General features: G+C 40.3%; 1 protein-coding gene across 1 annotated transcript in view; it reads left to right on the top strand.

Moving 5' to 3' along the window:
- LOC109912401 (potassium voltage-gated channel subfamily H member 8-like) overlaps nucleotides 1-22,562 on the top strand; it is a 79,959-nt gene that overhangs the window by 15,331 nt on the left and 42,066 nt on the right. Inside the window, exons 5-7 of the mRNA XM_048614415.1 lie at nucleotides 3,356-3,599; nucleotides 8,787-8,944; nucleotides 20,797-21,004. Coding sequence (XP_048470372.1) covers nucleotides 3,356-3,599; nucleotides 8,787-8,944; nucleotides 20,797-21,004 — 610 coding nt within the window. The remainder of the gene's footprint in view (nucleotides 1-3,355; nucleotides 3,600-8,786; nucleotides 8,945-20,796; nucleotides 21,005-22,562) is intronic.

Genomic DNA, 22,562 nt, shown 5'->3' on the forward strand with positions numbered 1-22,562 from the left:
AAGTCACCTCTTAACCTTCTTCTCTCTAACGAAAACAGCCTCAAGTCCCTCAGCCTTTCCTCATAAGACCTTCCCTCCATACCAGGCAACATCCTGGTAAATCTCCTCTGCACCCTTTCCAATGCTTCCACATCCTTCCTATAATGCGGTGACCAGAACTGTACACAATATCCCTGAACACTATAGCATGGCCAATCCATCTAACTTGTACATCTTTGGACTATGGGAGGAAACCAGAGCACCCAGCAGAAACCCACACAGACACAGGATGAAATGTGTAAACTCCACACAATTGCCTGAGGCTAGAATTGAACCCAGGTCCCTGGTGTTGTGAGGCAGCAGTGCTAACCACTGAGCCACCATGCTGCCCACATAGCTCCTACTTACAGAGCTGCATCAATTTTTGGCATCATATTCAGCACAACATCATGGGCCGAAGGCCCCCTTCCTGTGCTGTACCGTTCTATGTTCTAATGGCAACAAAGGTATGCAGAAGTGGTAAGGATTGATCTACAGTCACTGACATGCTGCCTTTTTAGTGTATACCTCCCTGTAGACCTTATAGTAAGTATTTAACTTCACTAGATTTCACTGAACAATTCATTCTTCATGATTTCTTTGAGTCTTTTTCAAGATTTTTGCCTTGTGATTCTTCATGGTCATTCCAATTCGTCTTTGGAAAACATCAGCCACACCAGATGTGCATCTCCACTTTTGCCACTCTCTTTAAGAATGGTTCTTTGATTCTTCACACATAGTCAGGCTCCAAGTTAGGCAGCACGGGAGTTCAGTAGTTAGCACTGCTGCCTCACAGTATCTGTGTTCAATTCCAGCCTCAGGTGACTGTCTGCTTGGAGTTTGCACATTTTCCCTGTGTCTGCGTGTGTCACCTCCCACAGTCCAAAGATATTGCAGGTTAGGTGGATTGACCATGCTGAAATTGTCCATAGTGTTCAGGGATTTGCAGGCTAGGTGGATTAGTCAGGGTAAATGTGGAGTTACAGGATACAGTGGGGCCTGTGTCTGGGTGGGATCCTCTGTGGAGGGTCGGTGCAAATGCAACGGGCTGAATGGCCTCCCTCCACACTGTAGGAATTCTAAGTTCTTCTTTCAAATCATCATTATTCATGTTATATACACACGATGAACCAACAAAAGGCACTACTGGGGCAGCTCTTGGAAACCAATGAACACATGATGTCTGAAAGCAGAGTTGCATCAAAGCTTAGCTAGGAGGTTCACATACATAATCATCACATATTACAATTACAAAACCAATCTTGAATGGCATCGTGCAGGAATATGACAAAGATGAACATTCCCTGCTTGACCTGGTTGAAACCTTGGATACAGTTGACCTCACTGTATTCAGTCGATGCACCAGTTGCATGGGAATATGAACACAGCGATACAGGAACCAGGAATAGGGTAGAGCCTGCTCTGCTATTCAATCTAACTGTGGCTGGTCAACTTTTGTGTCATTTTCCTGAGCTATCCCCATTTCCCTTGATATTAGGGATGTACTTTCATTCTTATCTATCCAATCATGGGTAGAGTCTGGCTTCTCTTCCTACTCCCATATCACTATGTCTGGTATCTCCTGAAGGATCTATCCTTGTTGCCTTCCTCTTATTTCTCATCTACATACTGCCTTATGTGAGGGGAGGAGGTGTGCAGTGGCAGTATCACTTGGCTATTAATCCAGACAATCACAGGCAAATGTTCTGAGGAAATGGGTTCAAATCCTGCGATGGTAGGTGGTGGCACATGAAATCAATAAATGCCTGGAATAACAAAAAAAAAAGCCTAATGGTGACCATATAACCATTGTCACAAAAATACCATCTGGCTTGCTAATGCTGTTTAGGGAAGGAATTCTGCACTCCTTACCTGGTCTGACCTACATGTGATTCCAGACCGACAGCAATGGAGTTGACTCTTAACTACCCTCTGGATGATTATGGATAAACAATTGTCTGGCCAGTGATATCCACATCCAATCAATTAAAAGAAGATTAATCCTCGGTAGGTTACCCAGTGTTTGCACTCAGTGAGCTCAGAATGTTTAGATTTTTCAAACTCATAGACCTGTAGTTGTTGAATGTATTCAATGTTAAAAATAGCATCACAGAATATGGGTTGGAGAGCTGAAGTTCACATAATTCCGCAATGAATGGAGGAGCAAGGTTGAAGGGCCGAGTGACCTACTGCTATTCCAACTTATTATATAGAACTGAATGCTCAAGAATTACAGGGGGCTGTGGGAGTTGGGGGTTGGGTGAAACTGCTGTTTCTTCCACCTCCCAAGGGAAGGAAAACCAGCAGTCAGCCAATCAGCAGCAGAGAAACCTGCCTCCTGTTTACGCACCATGGGTGAGCTACATTGTCTCATTGTAAGGCTTCCTGCCGAATGAAAGGTGGAAGACTCACCCTCGGGAGCTGCGGAACTGCAGGGAGAGGCTCAAAGAGGACCACAGCTTACCTGTGAAGCTACATGCCGCGGCTTTATAATGGTAATGGGTCGTGCAGGCCTGGCAGGAGGGAGAAGAGATGGGACCTCAGGTTCTTTTGGGAAAGAGGTATGAATTGAAGGATGAGTGGTACCTTGAGACTTCTCTCCAATGGGCACATGGCACCCCTGCCTCCCCTTATTTGTTTGCCTAGAAATGAACACCCCACTCCCATAGGACTGTCCATTCCAGACACACGTTGGCCTGGGCAGCACATTACCAGCTTCAACTGAGCTTTCGACAAGGCAGTTCTGGCACCAGCCCACCTCCATAACGATGGGGGCCAACAGGGAGGTGGGTAAGAAGGCGATGATCTAGCTACCTCAACTGTTTTACATGCTCCCACACCAAAAACACACCCAGCAGGGGGCATGTGAAATGGGCGGCATGGTGGCTCAGTGGTTAGCACTGCCACCGCACAGCAACCAGGGACCCAGGTTCAAGCCTACCTTCAGGCAACAGTCTGTGTGGAGTTTGCACATTCTCCCCGTGTCTGCATGGGTTTCTGTTGGATGCTCTGGTTTTCTCCCACAGTCCAAAGATACACAGGTTAGGTGGATTGGCTATGCTAAATTACCCAGAGGGTCCAGGGATGTGCAGGATAGGTGGATTAGCCATGGGAAACGCAGGGTTACAGGGATGGGGTAGGAGGATGGGTCTGGGTGGGATGGACTTTGGAGGGTCAGTGTGGACTTGATGGGCTGAGTGGCCTGCTTCCACACCATAGGGATTCTATGATTCTATTCTACATAATATCCAGCCCTAGATAACAATTTATTTTCGTTTAACAGAAGTTTTTCTTTGCTGTTACGTTTGTAACAGTTTGTAACTTTCTTCTCTGCCAGAACATGTTTGAGAATAAGTCCTCCCTCCCGGAATATAAAGTGGCCTCCATCCAGAAATCCCGCTTCATCGTCATGCACTACAGCATGTTTAAAGCCGGGTGGGACTGGCTCATCTTACTGGCTACGTTTTATGTTGCTGTGACCGTCCCGTACAACGTTTGCTTCACAGAAAGTGACGACAGCTCCACCGCTTCGCGCAGCACCACCGTCAGCGACATTGCTGTGGAAATGCTTTTCATTTTCGGTAAGCCACAATTTCAGTCTTATCACTGCGCTGCAGCACAGAACGCAACTGGGCATGAGCTCTCCAGGGAAATGCTTGCTCCCCACCACCACCACCAACACAATCCAATTAAAAATTCCACAGAGTGACAAGTGGTTGGGACTCACTACCACCACAGCGAGTGATCGAAGTGAATAGTATAGATCCATTTAGGGGCAGGCTAGTCAAGCATAGGAGGGTCAAGTGAATAAAGGTTTCGCTGATAGAATTTAAGTGAAGAAAGGCATGACTAAATTCAAGTGGGGCATAAAAGGACAGCTTGGGCCAAATGGCCTGTTTCTGTGCTCTATACTTCAGGCTCTGATGTCATTCAGTGGTAGCTGGGGCAGATTGATATGGCCTGGGTGACTGCTTTGTGGAACATCTCTGTGCTATCCATAAGAATGACAATGACCGTCACGTTATAGAGTCATACAGCATGGAAACAGACTCCAGTGCACGCTGACCATGTCCCCTAAACTAGTCCCACCTGCCTGCATTTGGCCCATATCCCTCCAAATCTTTTCTATTCATGTATTTATCTAAATGTCTTTTAAATGTTGTGACAGCTGTACCTGCATCCATCACTTCCTCTAGCAGTTCATTGCACACATTAAACACTCTCTGTGTGAAAAAGTTGCCCCCATGTCCTTTTCCAAAGTTTCTCCTCTCACCTTAAAGATATCTAGTTTTGAACTCCCCCACCTGAGGGAAAATCCCTTGCCATTCACCTTATCTATGCCCCTCATGATTTTATAAGCTCACCCTTCAAACTCCCGTGCTCCAGTGAAAAAAGTCCCACCCCTATCCTTACATCAAACCTTCTATTCCTAGCATCATCCTGGTAAACCTTTTCTGAACATTCTCCAACTTAATAATATCCTTCCTATAACAGGACAACCAGAACTGCACACAGTACTCCAGAAGAAGCCTCACCAACGCCCTGTACAACCTTAACATGCTATCCCAACTCCTATACTCAAAGGTCCGAGCAATGAAGGCAAGTGTGTTAAACACATTCTTAACCACCTGGTCTACCTGTGATGCAAATTTCAAAGAATTATGTACCTGAACCCCTCAGTCTCTCTGTTCTACAACACTATGCAGGACACGACCATTAATTGTTTAAGTCCTGCCCTTGTTTGTTTTACCAAAATGCAATACCTTACACTTATCCAAATTAAACTCCATCTGCCACTCTTCATCCCATTGACCTAATTGTTCAAGATCTCTTTGTAATGTTAGATAACCTCATCTTCTATACCACTAATTTGCTGTCACCCGCAAACTTATTAACCATACCTCCTATATTCTCATCCAAATCATTTGTATAAATGTATAATTTGTGGACATAGTACCGATCCCTGTGGAACACCACTGGTCACAGGCCTCCAGTCTGAAAAACAACCCTCCACCATCACCCTCTGTCTCCTACCATCAAACCAATTTTGTATCCAATTGGCAAGCTTACCCAGAATCCCATATGATCTAATTTTACTAATTAGTCTATCATGGTGGAAGCTTGTCAAAGGCTTCATTAAAGTCCATTATTTGCTATTTCAATAAACCCCTTTGTTCCTGTGTTAACATTTCCATCCTTGGTCTGCTACATGTTCCACCATAGCTGAAGAAATAACACCTCATTTTCCATTTAGGCACTTTACAGCCTCCAGGGCTCAATATTGAGTTCCACAATTTCTGACCATGACCCCTGCACTCCATTTTTCAGACATCCCCAACTCTCCTCTGGTGATGTCTTGCTCGTATCTTGTTGGCTTTGCTTTCTGCAGAACAGACCTATTTTCTCTGTTTCACAACTAACAGTTACATTTATTTTACATTCTATCGCTGTGACCACCATCATCACTGCCTTTGTCTTTTGCTCTGGGCACACTTACTATCCATTCCACTTGTTCCTCCTCCACCTCTGTCACTCACATAAAAGCCATGATTTTCCAACTCTTTTCAGTTCTGAAAAAGAGTTGTACTGGACTCGAAATGTTAACCCTGTTTCTGTCTGATGCAGACACTGCCAGACCTGCCAACTTTCTCCAGTACTTTCTATTTTTATTTCAGAGAGAGGTGTGTTAGAAATGAAAGGTTCAATGTACCAATGAAACAAGGTAATGGAGTGAAATAGCTGTACAAAAGTCTTATATGACTACTCAGACTTCAACTTCATGTGGCTTCGGGTGAAGCAGTTTGAATTTATGCCCATTTTTTGTGTAATTGCAGCTTGAATCAAGCCAGTCAGAGTCTCATAGGATGCCCGGTTGGAGAGTAGATTGTCGTTCAGAGTTGTTCAGGCCTTCCCAACTGGTTTGGCACCATTGTTAATGATTGCTGCCAAGCCAAGAACATTTTGTACCTGCTTGGAGTGTAACTAATGGTGCAATTGCATTTTCCATGATGCAATTGTTTCAGTACCATTGCTTCACTCTAGGGTCCCCATGGATAGTATTTAAGCCAGGGAACAGTATTCGCCTGCTGGAGAGCTGGTGAGTGGTGAGATCCCTGTGTTGCCTCTTTTAGACATAGCAATTGGCCAGCAGAGGGCCTTCCCTGGGATCAAGGAACCTGAGAGCTCTCAGTCAACCAGAGGAAGGCTGATCCTCATCACCACTGGGGGCGGCAGCTCTCGGATGTGGATCCACCTGGAGCCCAGGATCAGCGAAGGTCTCAGCCACTGGTGAGGGACAGCAGGGCAAGGGCCATGAGGAAGCTGACGCTGGCTGTTGGAAGGGGGGAGCGTGGGTGGAAAGTGAACCAGGTCCTTTCCCTTCTTAATGCTGGATCTTTCAATGAGGCAGACCAACGAGGAAAACCCTTCCTCTCCAGGAACCTGTCTTAATTACATTTTGGAGCTGCCCTGCCTTGATATTGCTGACTACTAGCAAGAGCCAGATATAGCCCCTAAGCGAGCATTGATTTCCCACTTAACAGTCTCAATTGCTACTGGGGTAAGAAAATTGCCCATTAGTGCTCCTGGGGACGTAGAGCAGAGGCACAAGGCAGCGTGATCCCCATCCATTACCATCCCATTTGATTAAATTCCCCCTAGACACCCTGCAAACTCACCTTGGGGGAGGGCACTCAGTTTCACCCTAAATGTTTGTGCAACTCATGATAGCATCAAGTGGAACATCCCCTCTGAAAACATCACTTTAAATTGGCAATAAACTCTGTGTGCTCACCATTTGAACATGAGCATTTAGCACTGAATTCAATTTGCTCAAGTTTTCACTGAACAGATTCTAACGCTTCATCTTCATGAAACTAATTGCTCACTTTTTCTATTTTCTAATTTTTATTTCTGTTTCTGATACTCTCCTCTCTTTCCACCCGTCATATCAGACTGTCTGACCTAAAAGGATGGTTCGCTTTGTGAGAGAGTTAGAATTAGGAACAAAGTCTGAAATTAAGAGGCTTCCCAATTAAATTAGAGACAAGGAGAAACTTATTTCTCTCGGGGGCAGGTGAGTTTGTGGAACTTTCCCAGGGAGCAGTAGAGTTATTGAATGTTTTTAAGGCAGAGGCAGATAGATTCTTGATAAACAAGGAATCAAAAGCTATCGGGAGAGAGCAGCAAATTAGAGTTGAAGCCACAATCAGATCAACTGTGATTTTATTGAATGATGGAACAGGATTGAGGAGCCAAATAGTATAACCCTGCTTGCAAATTGCATATTCCTGTGTATCATCTATTTGCTAGGACTGGATTCATTGCATACTTTTCCTAATAATTGTTTCCCCAACTTTTTAGCTGAATTACTGGCATTAATCTATACAGTAGTAAACTTTGTAATTAAAAGTTAATTGAAGGATCGCCAATGGCTTCAGCACACTGTGTGATCGCTGTAAGTGCTCTGAATTTTTTTACAATATTCAATGCATACTTCATGGAGCATTAACGAGCCACTGGAAAATTACACTCTGTCTTTATCACAGAATTTTCAAACATCAGTCCTTCTCCGGTCCCCCAGTTGTCTCTCACCATCATTTCAAGGCTGTGATTTGTAACTGACGTTGATACAGATGTTCTTATTCTAGGTAATCAAATAGGGCTGCTTATTATAAATGGGCTTTCCTTACAACCATGTCTCTGGGCTTTTCTAGTGAAGTGGTAGTGCCTCTACCTCTGAGCTGGAAGGCTTGGGGTCAAGTCCTACCTGCTCCAGAGGTGGAACACACCATATCTGAACAGGTTGTTTAGACTATGCCTCAGAGCACTGAACTTGGTGTAAACTGACACTTTGAATTTTTAGTCTGTAAGCCTCCAGTTACATATTATCTGCACCATCTTCATCATCAGGAAACTGGAACTCACTTTTACTCAATAATCTTTCAATCTCAAGCTAACTTCTTTAACATTAATTCTTTTTTTAGTGAAAATTACTTGAATAAATTAATGTAATTACATTCTTAATTGGATCTACACTTGTGAATTTGAAACATGCTTGTTTTTGTTTTGCAAGCAGTTTTACTGTTTAATCCTTAAAATAAAACAAACTTATCATGTTTGTCGGATGTGTCTGACAGAAAAAGGAAGCTATATTAAAATTCATTAATGTCCTTCAGGAAGGAAACAGACATCTTTACCTGGTCTGACCTACTTGTGACTCCAATCCAACAGCAATATGGTTGACTTTTAACTGCCCTCTGGGCAATTAGGGATGGGTGATAAATGCTGGCCTGGCCAGTGATGCTCTCACCCTGCAAATGAATAAAATAAAGTTGAAGACTGTGCTCCAATAGTAAGACAAATGGTTTTGTGAAATAAATTTCGAGCTTATTTCTTTTTTGTTTTTTGCTGTTTAGTAGAATAATGAAGAGTAATTGGTAGGAGGAAATCTACCTGTTTTAAGTCTCACTCCAGGATCCAGAGTTACTGTGCTCAATTGCAGATTAACAAACTCTGTTAACAAACAGGCCAGGATCTTCCCAGGTGTTCCCTGACCTGTATGAGTATGTACCACATTCATGCATGCATGTAGCTTGCAGGAAACAGTATCTTTAAGTAATTCTCTCCACAGGAGTGAAGTTGCTTTTTATTCTGAACTTAAAATGTCAACAATAAAGTGTATGGTTCTATTAAGTGGTTAGCCACTATGAAAGTTAATTTTGCCCTTTTTCTTTTGATGCTTATTTCTCTTTTTTTTTAACCAACAGATATAATCCTGAACTTTCGTACCACTTATGTCAGTCAGTCAGGTCAAGTGGTATACGATGCGCGATCCATCTGTATCCATTATGGAACCACATGGTTTTTTGTGGATCTAATAGCTGCATTGCCATTTGATCTTCTTTATGCCTTTAACATCACTGTGGTAAGTGTTCACTTAGCATAATATCCCTGCTAACATTGCCAATGCCAATCTGTTAGCAAGCTTCGTGGACACACTGAATCATAAAATGAGGAAGTAAAATCTTTCTGAATGGATAGACTTGATGTTCAGTTACACCTCCTTTTCTTCCAGTTTACGTATCAGCGTAGGTTGACAGCACTCCCATCTCTGAGTTGGGAGGTTATAGGTTCAGGGCTTGCACAAGGACCTGAGGACAAAAATTAAAGCTGATGCTCCAGTGAGTTACTGAGGGAGTGCTGCATTGCCTGAGGTACCAACTTTCAGATGAGATGTTGAACTATAACCTTGTGTGCTCTCTCTGTTTCGAAGAAGAGCAGGGAGAGTTATCTCTGGAGTCCTCGCTGACATTTTTCCCTCAGTCAAAATCGCCAGATTAGAGTGGCTGCTAATCATTTTGCTGTTTGTTGAGGTTTACTGTTTGTAGATTGACTGCCATATTTTCTACGTGACAACATTTTGCAAAAGCCTTCCATTTGTTGTAAAGTGCTTTGGGATGCCAAGTGGTCATGAATGGCTCGATATAAATGCATATCATTTTTGTGAGTCTATCTTCTACACATAACTCTTTTCAGATATTTGCTCTTTCGGAGGGAAGATAGGACAGAAGAAAAGGAAACAGATGGCAGAAGTAAAGTAAAAGCGTTGTACAAATTTCCTGAGAGCAGACACTTGTGCAGTACAACATCAATGATTTTACAGCCCACACGTGTATAACTGAAAATGATGATTCACTTGCAAAATAACAGGCAACAGTTACATTAGGCACTACTCCAGATTTCATATCAAGACAAGCATAGAGTTTTACCATTTTGCCACAAATATATCAATACTTGTGACTTCTACGTGCGTGAACATCACAATGCATTTTGAGCTGTAAGACTTCTATTTGGGTGCCCAGTGCTAATTGTGCCCAATAAAAAATGCTTTGTTTACTAAGCTTCCATTAAAAATAAAAAAAATTCTCTGTGGTGATTCAAATTTCTTTAATTCCATTGTAGAAAGCTAATTCATCTCTTTATTCAAATTTGAATTCATCTGATTCATTTGTACCTGTGGCAATTGATACCCAATTGGATTTCTTCAGTAATTAGACACTGGAACTGACTGTTATGAATTCAAGATGTTATAATTAACAAATTTGCAATATAACAATTCCATAGTGACTTACTCACGATTAGCAAAGAAGCCTGTGTTATTTTTCAATGTTCTGCTAGGCTTGGGGCCTATTCAGCAAGTTGGTGTATCCTATCAATAAGTAGGAATAAACCAAAGATCTGCAAATGCTGGAGATCTGAAACAGAAACAAAAATCACTGGAAAAATTCAGCATGTCTGGCAGCATCTGTGGGAAGAAAGCAAAGTTAAAGGTTCATAACTGGACTCAAAACATTAACTCTGCTTTCTTCCCATAGATGCTGTCAGACCTGCTGATTTTCTCCAGCAATTTCTGATTTTGTTACAAAAAGAAAGGCGCTTTCTTTATCATTGAGTAAAATGGTGTAAGTACCAAGTCAATTAATGCTAGAAATTCCTGTTATCAGTACAGCAGAATATCTACAAAAATGACAGAGACCAAGATTTTTCTTTTTTGACTGGAAACCTGCAGCATTTTCATAAGTATACTGACACCGGCAGAATTTCCTGGGTCAGGGTAATGGCCATAATTTGAGTAGGCTTTTGGAGAATTCCTGTCTTTGCTGAGGAACCCAAAGGGCCTGAAGATAAAATGGCTACAGCAGACCTTAAATTAGATAAATTGTGTTTGAAGATCACTTTGGCCTATACAATCGATCATCCACACAGGTTAAATGGCCATTTCATTTTTAATTCACATCCCACCACCATTGCACTATTGGATGACTAGGACATACAAGTTTCCTAGTGTTCAGTAATTTGTAATCTGTATTCTTCCTTGCTCGAATTGTAACTCAATCTCTGAATCCTTTTGGGAAAGGTTGTTGTCCTTTCACTGGACTGAGCAACTCTCATCAAAATCACCAATTGTGACAGTGGTGCATTCCGTCCACATTCTCCTTAACCTTTCTACTGCTATCTGCCCAAAAGTCCCATCCTCTGCCACTCAGTTCAGTTGGATAGCCATGGCTTGTTTTCACCTTGACCTATGTTCGATCAGAGCCAGAATATCTCCGGCAATAACACGCACGCAGTTGCTATGGCAATTCCTTGAACATCCATTCCTATCCCGCGACTGCTTCTCATCTCTTTGCCACCTTTTGGTGACAGCATCTGCAACTACTGAGTCAGTTTCCGCCTGCATGCTGATGGCACACAGTTGCCTCTTGGCCCCTCTGTACCATCAGACCATTTGTCTAACCTCCAGCATTGGATGGCCGTCATTCTCTCCAGCATTTCAGATAGTCAAAGAACTCTGATTGTTGTGGAAAAATACTTGACGCTGAGCAGTGTTCCAGGTCAAAATAAACATTGGCTGCCAACTTAATTGTGAACTGTCAGCTAACCTGTTAGTCACAAGTATCACCTACTTCCACCTTAATCCAATTGCCACTCCTACCTCAGTACATTTGGTACTGGAATCCTTATTCCTGTTTTTAGCACTACCAGACTTGATTACTTTCAATTGATTACTCTTGGATAGTGCACTATCATCTAATCACCATAGAATTCAGTTCACCCAAAACCTCTGCTGTTGATGTCATGTTCAACTGGCACTCATCACCCCTGACCTTGATAAGATCATAAGATACAGGAACAGAAGTAGACCATTCATTGATTCTGCTCCATCAATCATTGAAGTCACGCCTGATCTGATAATCCTGAAAATCCATTTTCCTGCCTTTTCCCCATAAACTCTTATTCCCTTTATTGATTACAATCTCTCTGCCAAAACTCTGTGTCACTATTCCTAGCCAATACTTCTTTAGTTCTGCATCTATTTTACTTTGAATCTCTACAAAGTGTACTAGAATGTAAAATGTGCTGTATAAATGCAAACTATTCAATCGCTTTTTAACTATGCCTCTGGCATTTGTCTTATACTTCATTCTGTGTCTGCTTTCCTGCTAATTCAAGCTCGTCCAAAAACCAAGTTTGAAATAAGAATGTGCCTATTTGCCTCCTGTATTTTTTTAAAATTCTTAAATCATTTTCTATGTTTGGGATGTTGTAGAACATTTTAGCCTACTTATTCTGGTTCCAATATGAAAATTATAGATTGTTGAAATATAAAGCAAGCTAAATGATTTGTGGGCTAGGGTTCCATTATGCAGACATAACTATTTCTGTTGGTAGATTGTGGCCTATAATAGTTGCCCCTTACTCATCAGTGATTGTTGCCTGACACTAACAGGTGTTCTGCAAGCTTTTTTACACTATTGTGCTGTAGTAATTAGAATGAGGTAGATCTTATTAACTATGAGATTGTTGATTGGGGTTGTTAACCTGGGCCAAACAGGGAGTCCTGGCTGACAGATATAAAGAAGAGATTCAGAGTCTCCTCACTTCAGGGACTGACTCTGAGCTGGCTGGCCACAGCCAGTGTACTGTGTGTATGTAAATAAAGGGTGAATTGGTGACAGGATACTAGCCTCTGTGCAGTTATTTCATGCACATAACCCTGTTCCCTGTGAATACATGTCTCAAAAGTACAGACAATTCCATTCTTTCTTCAAATGACTTCTGAAATCACTGCTGCATCATGATATACATCACCATTTCATAATTGTGATACTACACAAACTACTTTAAATCACCTCAAAAAGGTCAACTTCACATTCATTGTAGCTTTCTGATGACTGGAAAAAATGATTTCTCCCTTACAGTTGTAAGAAAAGTTTAAATAACAGTTTTTGTTTAAATATTGTAATTCTGGGGAGGGGGCAAGATTACATACTGACTGTTTTGTATCCAATTAATATATGTTTTAGGCCAATATATCCCATCTCCTACAAACTTCTACTTCAATCGGTTTCCATTGGTTGAGTGGGAAGCTTGGCAATCGTTCCTTACCCTCCCAATATTCAGATGGGCTTGACTGTTTTGACATTCTAACAAACAAGTTTGTGCCTTATCCGAGGTGGTGAAAACTCAGTAATCCTTCAGGTCTTTTAACACAAGTTCAAACACAGATGTTCCATCTGTGAACACTGTGGCTTTTTTCAGTTTCATTGGACTGTCTGGGAAAATGCAATTACTAAAGTTCAGCCAATCTTAACAGAAACTGAACTTTCCTCAGCTTTCAAAACTCTGATGGTGACTGAGTCAACCTTGAGATAAATTTAAGTCTTAATAAAGTAATCACTACCTGACAGTGGCTTGATGTTAGGATATTTTAGAATGGTTCACAAAAAGGCACACATGGAGGACATCAACCTCTTGACGTTACTTTCATCTTTGGACAATTTTTGAAACGGTTCAAAATGCTGATCCTAGAACAACTTCTTACAAAAGCACAAAGGTGTAAGTTTGCCAACTACAATCAGATATATCCACAGAGGGTTTTTCATATGACCTCCTGCCCCAACCCCCATTGCCCAACATGTCCAACTGCATTTGGGAAACAAATGGGCCTTTCACTATCCCATTGAATGATTGTTTACTCTCAATCAAAAACTGATTACAACCAACGCACCAAACTATTCAGACAAGAGAAAAAAAAAACTTTTTTATTTTAATGCTCTATGCAGTTTCTTCTTGGATGTTCAGAGCATTGTTACCAAGATTCATGTTCAATTTCCAAACGTCGATCCTGAATTGCATAACAAAAGTGAAAGAAGGAAACAGGTCCTCTATAAGCTGTAGAAAGAATACAGCACAATCATCGAGGGAATTTACCCACAAATTTGTATTAAGGAGAGCCTCAAGAAGGTTAAGGAAATCCCTATGTAACCCAATTTGCCCACAAACATGCACTGTGTCAAAATTAAAACAAAGTAAAGCAGTGAATATGTGAAAAAGTCCTTTATTTTCAATTTGTTCACACCTTACAATGGCCTGATCTTTCACAGTAAAAGAACATTGAAAAATGTTGAGAGTTAGGTGTGAAAAAAATAATGTTTTTCTACTTAGTGTGCCATCTTCAGATGAGTCCATTGTGTCATCAATGCAGTTGAGCATGTTTTTCTCATGTTTTGGTGCTACAGTGCAAAGTCCTGGAGCATCTCTAATTGTAGAGTTGGGTGCCTTGGTGCTTAAAACTGCTGTCTCACAGGAGCAGGGACCTGGGTTCAATTCCAGCCTTAGGAATCTCTCAGTGTGGAGTTTACACCTTCTCCCTGTGTCTGCATGGGTTTGCTCCAGTTTCCTCCCACAGTCCAAAGATGAGCAGGTTAGATGGAGTGACCATGCTAAATTGCCCTGTAGTGTCCAGAGATATACAGGCTTGCTGGATTAGCCATGGTAAATATGGTGTTGCAGGGTTGGGGCTAGTTCTGGATGTGATGCTCTTCAAAGCAGCAGTGAGACTTAATGGGTTGAAGGGCCTCTTTATGCCATGTAGGGTTTCTATTGCTATGAATGTTATGATAGGGGAGCAGGCAGATATTTGCTGGATTCGTCAGGGTCAATGGCCTCCTTGAGATCCTCAGTAAAGAATGTACTGGATCTATGATATCTCACCTGTTTGTTTCACTGTGCAGCATATGGTGTTGTCTACCTCAGCCTACATTTCCAAGGTCAAATGGTGGCTTGGCTAGAATTCTGTGATTTTGTGTCTGATGTGGCCTAACTCTGCTTGTCACATCAGATGAAAAGCTTTCATGAGTTCCAGTAACCTGGGCTTTCCAGTCCAGAATGGTGTTGATGGAACTTATAACTGTCCCATGTTGCTGCCTCTGTGTGTTCGTGGTGGAGGGAGTGAATTCTGAATGTGATGGATGTGGTGCCAACCAAGTGGACTGCTCTATCCTGGATATTGTTGAGCTTCTGGAGTGTTGTTGGAGCGGCACTCATGCAAGCAAGTGGAGTGTATTCCATCACAGTCCAGATTTGTGCCTTAGAGATGGTGGATGGCCACTGGGGAGTCAGGAAGTGAATTACTCATGACCAAATTCTTGGCCTTTCTGACTTGTTCATGTAGTCACAATGTTTGTATATGGCTACTCCAGGCTACTTTCTGGAATTTGATTTTATAAACATAAACCCATTTGTTATAAATAACTTCTTTCCCCAAAGACAATTAAATTGTTGGAATAAATTGCCAGGTAGAATGGTAAAAAATGGGTGGCATTATGGCTCAGTGGTTAACACAGCTGCCTCACAGCAGCAAGGACCAGGGTTCAATCCCAGCTTTGGGTGACTGTCTGCATGGAGTTTGCATGTTCTTTCTGCGTCTGTGTGGGCTTCCTCTCATTGCTCTGGTTTCGTCCCACAGTCCAAAGATGTACAGGTTAGGTGTATTGGCCATGCTTAAAAGAAGTTGCACCGTAGTTTGCAAGGATGTGCAGGTTAGATGGGCTAGCCATGGTCAAAACCTCATTTGTGGACACGAGGATGGGGTGGGGGTGGTGGGTCTGTGTCAGTGTAGACTTGATGGGCCAAATGGCCTCTTTCTGCAGTGTAGGAATTCTATGATAAAATTCAACATGCTGTGTTAAAACAATATTGGGATGAGACCTTCTCATTCTCTCATATTCCTGCGGCAGTTATTTTCACAATTGCAACTATACTCACGATTAGAAATAAACTAAAAAGAACTAGAGTGGAAAAAAAGCCAAAGAACTGCAGGTGCTGGAAATCAGAAACAAAAACAGAAATTCCAGGAAAAACTCAGCAGGTCTGCCAGCATCTGAGGAGAGAAATCAGAGTTAATGTTTCAGGTCCAGTGACCCTTCTTTTGAACTCTTCTTAAGAAGAGCCAGACCTGTTGAGTTTTTCAAGAAATAAAGTGAATTACTTTGAAAACCAAAAAAACTGCAGATGCTGTAAATCAGAAACAAAAACAAAGTTGCTGGAAAAGCTCAGCAGGTCTGGCAGCATCTGTGAAGGAAAAATCAGAGTTAACGTTTCAGGTCCGGTGACCCTTCCTCAGAACGGAATTACTTTGAATTTTCTCCACTCTGCACAGACAGTGAGGTGTAGGAAACACATGGCACTGAGGTAGATTAGTTTTAAATGGCCTTGTGAACTAATTTACGGAATTCCAAAGTTAATTTTTAGGCACTAAAAGACAACTATGGAGAGCTGTAGAAATGGTTGGTGGTTGGAACATTACTAGAAAAGGCCACTTAAGGATTGTTGAAAGCATATCAATGGCTCACAGTATATCATCAGGCCAAAAAAGAAGCTTAAACAAGGTTGGAATGTGGAATAATTCAGTTTCAGGAAATGAAGATAGTCCAAATGATTCATCGTGTGGAATGACAGCTTCTTTGTGACCACGAATTTTGGTGAGTGTAGTATTACTCTGTCAAGATATATTCTAAAATTGTAGTTATTATCATTCAATATTGTATAAAATGTGCATCATTATAATTTACATACAAGGGCTTTGAGTAAAAGATTTAAATTTATCTAGCCCATATTCAGACATTTTTTTGCAATGTCAAATGTTTGTTTTGGTGAATTTAATGATCATTGACGTAAGGGATGCAGCTCTAGAGAACAGATTATTTTTCCATTTTACAAACTCACTCAGTTTCTACATTAAGCACAGCAGTGTCAGGTATGGAATGGCGAGATGCATTAAAGTTCGTACATTCTTTGCCCATAGTAAATCTCTCAGGGGAATTTTATGCTGTGTTTTATTGTTTTTTAATGTACGATTTTTAATGGACCATTTTTCCAATTCCAATGTAAGCAATATTATTGCCTTGCTGAGTGGGATTCTCATTTGCAGTGATTAACTTGGGCAGGGAGAGGATGCTTTCAAACATCTATCTGGGCTTCATAAAAACAGAAACAGAAGCTCCTCAGGTCCAGCAGCATCCGCAGAAAGGAAGTGTTAATGTATAGAGTCCAATGCCTCGTTTTCTACTCCTATCTGTCTGAGTTAGGTGCAAGATACATTTTCGCCCATTATTGCATCCTTGCCTAAAATTGAACACTCATCTTTGATGATCGGTGTTCTTTGTAATCTTATTATAATATTGTTCTTCAATTTATGTAGAGCCTGGTTTGAATTTAACACAGTCATCCTTATATCTCAACAGCAATCTTTGGGTTCGCTGACAAGAATGTCTACCTGGTATGAAGACTCTGGTATAACAGAGAGAGGCATAGTTATAGTGATGGAGTGAACTTATAGGCTGTAAACGATCATTTTATCAGGGAGGGTATCTATTATGATGCAAACACAGACCATTTATATGTGTCCTTTCATCTCTTCTATCAGAATCCTAGGGTGTACAAAAGGAATGCTCCTCATATTTTAGACATATTTTAAAGTTATAACTGAGAACTGGGTGGCATGGTGACTCAGTGGTTAGCACTGCTGCCTCACAGTGCCAGGGACCTGGGTTTGATTCTCACCTCGGGTGACTGTCTGTGTGGAGTTTGCACATTCTCCCTGTGTTGATGTGGGTTTCCTCATGGTGGTCTGCTTTTCTCCCACAATCCAAAGATGTGCAGGTTAGGTGAATTGGCCATGCTAAATTGCCCCTAGAGTTCAGGGATGTGTCGATTAGGTGGGTTAAAGGGGAATGAAGGGATGTTCTTTAGAGGGTTGGTGTGGACTTGTTGGGCCGAATGGCCTGTTTCCACACTGTAGGGATTCTATGTCAATCAGAACCAAAGGGAAACAAGCAGAAAACAAATCATTTTGCATTACCCTGGGAACTGGTTATGTTTGCATTATCCTGGTTATTGTTGCTCCCTGCTTGATGTGCTGTACACATTATTGTAATGTACAAAGCTCTCTCAATCCTACAGTGGAAAACTATGTCAGCTGAAGATCTTCCTCAAGTAAGTTTGAGGTACTGTTTGGTAGCAGAGGTGAATGTGTACCTCTGTCACAAAGATCATCATGTGGAAGATCTTTACTGAAGATTCTCCATCTGGACTTTTCAAACATAAGTATTTGAATCTGTGAATGGAAGTGTAACTGGTTTAGTAACACCATATTTTACAAAATCAGAAGTCAATTTAAAGAGATTTCAGTTTATATTTTGAAATTTAATACATTGATTTATATTGCCCTTTAAATAAAGTTCTAATGTTCTAAATGATTCATTTTTTGCATATTTTAGGCTAAAATGTCATGCAGCAAATTTAACTGTTAAGGTTATAATTTCTTACATTTTTCAAATGCGACTTGTGTGTACCATAGGTGCTCAAAAATGTATACCTGACTTGCCTGAGTGGACATTGTTTTACTGGTTCTTATCTATTGCTGAGAATAAAAGCCTCATGTTGGCTGTGCCTGATTACTGAGTCTTCCTTCTTCACTGACATTTTACATGAAACTTGGACACAGAACACAAATCGGGTGACACAACTTGCCCTAAGTGATTATTGAATAATTTGACATGTCTGTCCACACAGCCTTCTACTGTATTATCAGACAGAACTTCCCAATATGTTAACACAGTTTATGGTTGTGTCACTTTTATAAATGCAGAAAAATAAGTTAATACCATTAATTTTCACAAATGCATTTTGCAAAGATACTATTCCTTGTTGCATTCAGTTATTCTTGTACTGGCAAAATTTACATTATAAAATGTTAGTACTTTGCAGTTTGTACCATTGATTTTCTATTGTGTTTGTGAGGAGAAATAAATTATACGTTTTGTTTACATTTTAGGAAAACTATTTCATAAATGTTGGCAATAATACCTGATTTGAGTTCCATCTGTAGAAGCATAAAGTAATTCTACAATGATTGGATCTGTCTTGACAACATGTTAAATCGGTAAATTTCAGTTCTGTGGAAAGGCTATTCAACTCAAATAGACATGATGCAAACATTGCAAATTGGAGAAAAACCGTTTTAACTCTCAAATCTCCCACAACATTGAAAATATTGACTGGTTTTGTTATGATTTGGGAGTTAAAGGTGCAAATAGTTATTGCACTGCAGTCATTTCTGCTGAATTGGCTGGTATCAGATCAGGCAGTCTTTTGGACATATTAATAACCCTGAGTCAGAGACGGGGAAAGCTAGCAAGGTTCAAAAATATTTCACATACATTTAGACAATGGCAAGAACAAGCTTAAATTGATATCTTCCACAGTTGAGTCCACTAACCTTCATTGCCTGGGCTGCATATGAAAGTTAAACATGATTGAAGTACTAGATAGTTGGCTCTTTCAGGATACAGTACCTCAGCAAGATTAGTATGTGGAAATTGAGCGTGAAAAATTGCACATATACATGTTTCTCTTAAAAAAAAATACAATAGGAACAAATAAAGGTGAAACTCAGTAGAGGACAATACGTGCAACATTTTGTGCTAACTCAACATTATTATTATTCACAATTTCCCTTGGTGATTTTCCCTGTCTGAATGATGTTATGTAAGTATAAGGCCAAAGAAATAAATATTTTACTTAAGAGCTTCCATCTCATTGAGGAGGCTTCAGGCTAATTTATTCCCAACAACCTGTTCAGAAAGTTCTGCTCACATTTTGATAGCTGTGACAAATTTCACCATAACAACTTAAACAACCAACCAATCTAAATTAAACAATCCACATCATTAAAAAATATTCCATGAATGAGATTAGAATCCTCATCTTTGTCAAAAACTAATCAGTTCTCCCAATACCCTATCTGTATTTCTCGTTTTGTTGAAACCTTGAAATTGGTTTTGAGATTGTCTGTAAACAATCTTTACAAGTGGTCCCTCCCACTACTTTGAGTGGCAGAGATAATTATTATTTATGTTCTGGTGGCATGGAATGAGGTGTAGCAACATGCTATACCCTATTTCCAATATTTCAACCATGTCATGGTATCAATATTGCCTTGATTTCTCAGAAAAACACTTTCACTCATGTTCTTGCAGTTTGTAACAAATAGGAATATGGTCAAGTTCCTGAGGTCAAGTTGCTAACTGGACACCTTGGATTTAGTGAGTTTTGGGGCAAGCAGATTTGTAAAAGGAAGAAAGTATATTGTAACACCAGAAGTCCAATTCCTATTGGATTCAAAAATCCAATTCCTAATAGTAAATTAATCTTCTTAATCATTTTTCCATAAATTTTTGAATGCTTTTGGCTTCACTATCTTGTCTTAACAACATCCTCCCAGTTACACTTTTAATTTGCTTTTCACGAATTATATCCTTAGATCCTCATTGCCTACTTAATTTTGAAAACAAAACAGTTAATGGAAAAATGAAAATATAAGTAACTCTGTGATGTTCCCTGTCATCAATGAATACCTGTGGCATTTGTGACTCAGGGTGCATTCTGTTCAAATGCTAAAGAAAGATGTCCTGTATGTGACACTTTTAACAAAATATAACCCTGTTTATAGAGAACCGGTCTACTGTAAATCTAGGACAGTAGTTTCAGATACACAATAGCAATAGAACAGGCTAACCTATGGTTATGATTGAAAAAAAGAGGTTGGCTGTAGCCAAGATATTGGCTTATTTGCCAATTGTTGCACTAGAAAGATGACTAATACTTTTGATAGAGCACAAAAGTACTTCATTAATACCACCGTATGACTTTGTTAAATATCACGCTCAAAGGAAATCTTCCCCCATCCCGATTGTTCTGTTTTGATGTATGCGCCAGGGACACACACATCGGCGTTTTGGTTATTGATAGTTCATTTACTCAAAGTAAGTCCAGTTTAGTGTCAGCTTAAATCTTGCCCTCACAACAAAAAACAAATCAACGACATCAGAAAAACAGCATGACAGTAATTGTTCTAACTTTTTTTTCCAGACCTCCCTGGTTCATTTGTTGAAGACTGTGCGTCTGTTGCGGTTGCTGCGTTTATTACAAAAGCTTGATCGATACTCCCAGTACAGCGCTATGGTCCTCACACTTCTAATGTCAATGTTTGCACTGCTTGCTCACTGGATGGCCTGCATTTGGTACGTGATTGGCAAGAAGGAGATGGAAATGAATGATCCACACACGTGGGACATTGGTAAGATTAGACAAATATTCGACTTACATCTATATATCTTGGAATTTAACCAGTCCAAGTATTTGTACGCTGGCAGCTGAGCATTACCCACATTCAGAAACACTCTGGATGCATTTTTGTTTGAAAATGTCTTGAATATTGACTCCAATTTAGTCGATTGCAGGAAGCTTAGATAATAATAGATAATTGATTTTGATGCATATTTCAGATCTGAGGATACTGTTTTATTTCGAAATCCATGAGTGCTATGCTGTGTTGAACATAATGTTGCTAAAATGAAGTTGCATGTAACCTTCAGTACCAACAGTTGCTGTGTCTTCCTGAGGTCAATTAGAGGTTTTTATCAAGAGCCAATTGGCAATAAAATTGGCTGTCTTTACTTAGAAGAAAACTGTGACACAGAAATTTTGTTCATGTGGCATCTGTCTTTGCACTGTTAGTGCTAAAGCCCAGATTCTCCTATTGGTGTTAATTCAACATTGGTAACAACATATTTATATCGAACAGTTGGAAAATCTAGGCACATATGACATTCTTATTTATTACCAAAGTGCCATTGAGTCAACACAACGGCACGCTGTGCCATTTTTTTTCAATTATTTATCTTGGTGGGTTTTGTTGTCTTGCCAAGGGTTAATATTATGATTCTGGGAAAGCAGTAGAATGGTGATGATCCAACTGTCATATTGAACCTACTCAAAGACATAGCATAATACTGCCAAGTCTGTTAGCTACAGTCTACCTCCTGCAGCAATCAAATTTCAAATTAGAGAAATAAAAATTGATTGGGCATAAAAGACAGAAGCAATAAATTAAGCCAAAGTGTTTCTTCTGACAATGATTGTCAATTAAGCCCTTATGCCATATTGTGAAAAGCATCACATCACTTTTAACACTATTAAAATTTCATTAAATTGAATTCAAAACATGAAATGTATTTGCTCAGCTATATCAACTCGACAGGAAATGTTGGCATTCTGGTTCCGAGATACTGAAGCAAGTTACACACAATAATTCTCACTGTTCAATTTTATGAGTATCCTATATTTGTGCATGCTTTTGGAATAGGTAATCTTCTCGCAACAGATAAATAGGCGCAGTTATATGTAAAGAACACTCAATTTTTAAGAGAGTAACTGTTAATGGATGACAAATTTTCACACTAAATGTAGCCAATTAATTGTAGCCAACATTGTCTTTTACAAGAAATATTTTTTGTGTTCATTGAAAACACCAAAGATCATTTGTTGGGCTGTTCCTATGTGTCTAAAGATATATCTGTTCATTGTTTTAATCAATCACCCTCCAGAAGCCAAACATCACCTTTCTAAAGCCAGTAAGCCCCAGCTATAATATCTGGAACTAAGAATTGCTATCTCAGGATAAGTAGGTCAACTGTAAAGCACTTAGTTGAGGAGAAGGTTTCTTTCACTCAGAGGATAGTGGATGTTTGGAATTCTCGATCCTAGCAGCCTGTTAATGCTTAGTCTTCGATTTACTTCAACATCAAGGCTGATACATTTTTGGACTCTCAGGGATTAAGGGTTATGGGGACATA

The sequence above is a fragment of the Rhincodon typus genome, chromosome 30 (assembly GCF_021869965.1).
Source record: "Rhincodon typus isolate 14 chromosome 30, sRhiTyp1.1, whole genome shotgun sequence".
Classification (NCBI taxonomy): Eukaryota; Metazoa; Chordata; class Chondrichthyes; order Orectolobiformes; family Rhincodontidae; genus Rhincodon; species Rhincodon typus.